This window comes from Octodon degus, unplaced genomic scaffold (assembly GCF_000260255.1).
Source record: "Octodon degus isolate 3935 unplaced genomic scaffold, OctDeg1.0 scaffold00197, whole genome shotgun sequence".
In the NCBI taxonomy this organism is placed as follows: Eukaryota; Metazoa; Chordata; class Mammalia; order Rodentia; family Octodontidae; genus Octodon; species Octodon degus.
The window spans coordinates 1,142,305-1,145,328 of record NW_004524773.1 but is presented as its reverse complement, the minus strand read 5'-3'; the positions used below and the strand labels follow the sequence as shown (position 1 = coordinate 1,145,328).

The 3,024-nt window shown below is 53.4% G+C and overlaps 1 protein-coding gene across 1 annotated transcript in view; it reads left to right on the top strand.

The window, feature by feature from the left end:
* Positions 1 to 2,421: 2,421 nt before the first annotated feature.
* The window catches only part of Gpatch1 (G-patch domain containing 1), a 38,558-nt gene continuing 37,955 nt past the window's right edge, over positions 2,422 to 3,024 (top strand). The window contains exon 1 of the mRNA XM_023704476.1: positions 2,422 to 2,505. Within this exon, the coding sequence (XP_023560244.1) occupies positions 2,433 to 2,505 (73 nt within the window). The 5' untranslated portion in view covers positions 2,422 to 2,432. The remainder of the gene's footprint in view (positions 2,506 to 3,024) is intronic.

The following is a 3,024-nucleotide window of genomic DNA, read 5'->3' as shown; positions in this document are numbered from 1 at the left end:
GAGGCAGTGGAGGGTGAGGATCTCTCAAAATGGGCCTTTTGTCCCCTGATGAAAATCTGTTGGAAAAGATAATAGGAAACAGGGCAGTAGATCTTTTACAAACAGGAAGTGGACCATGAGATGGAGGAAGAGGCAGAGAAGGAGTCGTAAAGACATTGAGACGTGTTATGGACAGGTACCAACTGCCCCCGAGGAATGCAATCATTATATGCTACAACATGTATTAAAATAATTAAATGAAAACTGGAAATCTGGAGGGACTGAGGGGCTGGGGCTGGGATGTAGCTTGGCATGGAGTATGTGGGTTTGTTTCCCAGCACCGCAAGGAAAAAACAATCACCCTCCAGGCCATACTCAGCAAGGCCTTGTGATGCGAAGATGTGTTTCCCTCAAAAGGTGGAGGCAAATCGGATGCAAACTCTTTGCCACGGAGTTCTGAATCCTCTGCTCTTCCCTCCAAGTCCCTTTGCGTACGCACATTTCAAGTTGAGAAGCCAGTGGCAGAATGGTCCATTTATTCGATCCACCAATATTTACTGACAGGCCTGCTTGTTCCAAACATTGGTGACGAGGTGGGCACACTGAGTGAGACAGGCTGCACTTTGAGGAGAATGGTCTGTGGTCACAAGAAGCACAGGGGAACTCTGCCACTGTCCGGGCAGGGGGAGAAGCCCTGTAATTACCAGAGGATGTGCTCTGAGATGGGGAGGACACAATAGGTGGATTGGGGTGTGTGTGTGTGTGTGTGTGTGTGTGTGTGTGTGTGTGTGTGTGTGTGTGAGAGAGAGAGAGAGAGAGAGAGAGAGAGAGAGAGATATATGTGTGTGTGTGAGAGAGAGAGAGAGAGAGAGAGAGAGAGAGAGAGAGAGGTATGTACAAGAGATTGAACCTGAAGAGCCCTGAACTGCATCCCTAGCCCTTTTTATTACTTTTTAAGTTTTGACACAGGACCTCACTAAACTTCCCAAGCTCCCTTTTAAGTTTGAGATCCTCCTGCCTCAGCTTCTTCAGTAGCTGGGATGATAGGTGTGTTCCACCATGTCCAGCCCATCCTATCTTAAATCATCCCCAGGGGTCTTATAATACCTAATGTAATGCAAAGGCTATGGAAATAGTCTTTAGGCTGTGTTGCTCAGGGAATTGTGACAAGGAAAGTCAATGGCTATTCAATACAACAAATTTTTCCAGTATTTTCTATCTGCAGTTGGATAAACCTGTGCACATGGTGCCTGAGGACGTGGAGGGCTGGCTGTGCGTGTCACATGGAGAGCATCAGGGGCTGGGGAGGTAAAAAGCAGGAAATTAGGTAGGAGTGGAAGGTGGCAGAGGGTGCAGCGAGGGCAGTGAGGACGTTTTTACTTCTTTACATTGTGCCAAGTGAAAGTGATGTTTCAGAAAAATCTGGGGGGAGGTAGCAGCACACCCTGTGACTCCAAGGGTTGCAAGTGAAACAGCCAGTGCTGGGCCCTGGGGCGGAGGCCTGACTAGTGTGTTTGAAGATCAGCAGGGCCCATGGAACTCTGGGAGAGGAGCGGATGGGAAGGGGTGCAGACAAAGTCTGAGAAAAAGCAAACGTCAGGGAAAGGAATGTGACAGCCAGGTCTTACAGGATCTTGAAGCCTAAGGTGGGGACTTGGAGTTTTTCACTGGGGGAGAAGGACTCGCAGAGAGAAGTTTCCTGAGGTAGCTGAGGGCCACAGCATGCTAAGCGTTTGCCAGTGGACACACTGGTGAGCCTGGCCATCATCAGCAGGACTCTGGAAGAAGATAGGGAAGTCCTACGGGCCCGGAGCTAAGGCTTCAGCAGCTGCCTCAGCCACCTGATTAATTCATTAATTGCATTAACCGCAGTGTCCACCCCCACAGCGGAACTTCAGGGCTAGTCTCGGGGGTGAGCAGCAGCAGCAGCCAGGACTACGGTGGGCCTGGGCCTGGATTTCCCTGCCTGCCTCCCGGCCTTCACCACTCATGGCCAGGAGCTATTCCCTCTGGTGCCTTCAGGTCTGTCCTGCACCCTCCCAGAGTGTGGGTGACTCTTGGGCCTGAATCTCTAGGGCAGCTCTTCCTGGCTGGGGGGCAGATCCCGCCCAGATCCTGCGGGTGGGACTGGGGTCTGGAGGCTTTATATGGTGGGCTTCAGACTAAACTGGATAGAGGAACCTCTTCTGAGAGCCAGACTGTGGCAGGAAGGCCCTGTGATTTGGCCTCCAGATACAATCAACGCCTGGCCGCTATGTCCAGAAGTTGGGGGCTCACGCAGCAGAGCTACGATGTTTAATCCTTCGAGGCAATTCCTGTCTGGGTCTACTGCCTAACGCTGTCCTAAATTTAATTCCTACAGCGTCTCTTCAAATAGCGGAAGAGAAAAAAACGGAAGGCTTTTGGCCCGCGCAGGTCTCCGTAGCGAGGGGCGGAGCCCGGAAGAGTTCAGGATGGCGGCGCTGCACAGTGACAGTGAGGAGGACCTGGTCAGCTATGGGACGGGCCTGGAACCTCTGGAAGAAGGTGCGGGGCCGGTTGGTCGGCAAGGGCTGTAGAAAACAGGCTGGGGACCAGGATACTAGGATTCGGGGCGCGAACATCATCTTTGCAGCCTCTGCGTGCAACGCCTCTATCGCCCAGGGAGGCAAAGACCCGCGCGCAGCAGAGACGTCCCCTCTGGCCTAGCGCAGGGAGTGTACACCTGTGGCTGCCGGACCTGAGGGATCCGTGAGGGGTCGCAGGCGGCAGCGGCGGAGCTCTGGAGAGCAAGACTTGATGGAGAGAAACCAATGGAGATAAGGAAGTACCATCCCACGAGAGGCGCACGTAGCCAATCGGAGGGAGAGAGAGGCGTGCACGCGCCGGGAGCCAATGGGCAGGCGAGGGCGGGACCTAGACCGAAAGGGTGCTTGGGAGGGATCGACTTGAGGGTCTGAGCTGAGGTCTCTGGATAGAGAGCAAAGAGGACAGGGCTGGCGAGATGGCTCAGTGGTCTAAAGCACCTACATGGAACAAGCTTGGCAAAGCACAGGGACCACGGTT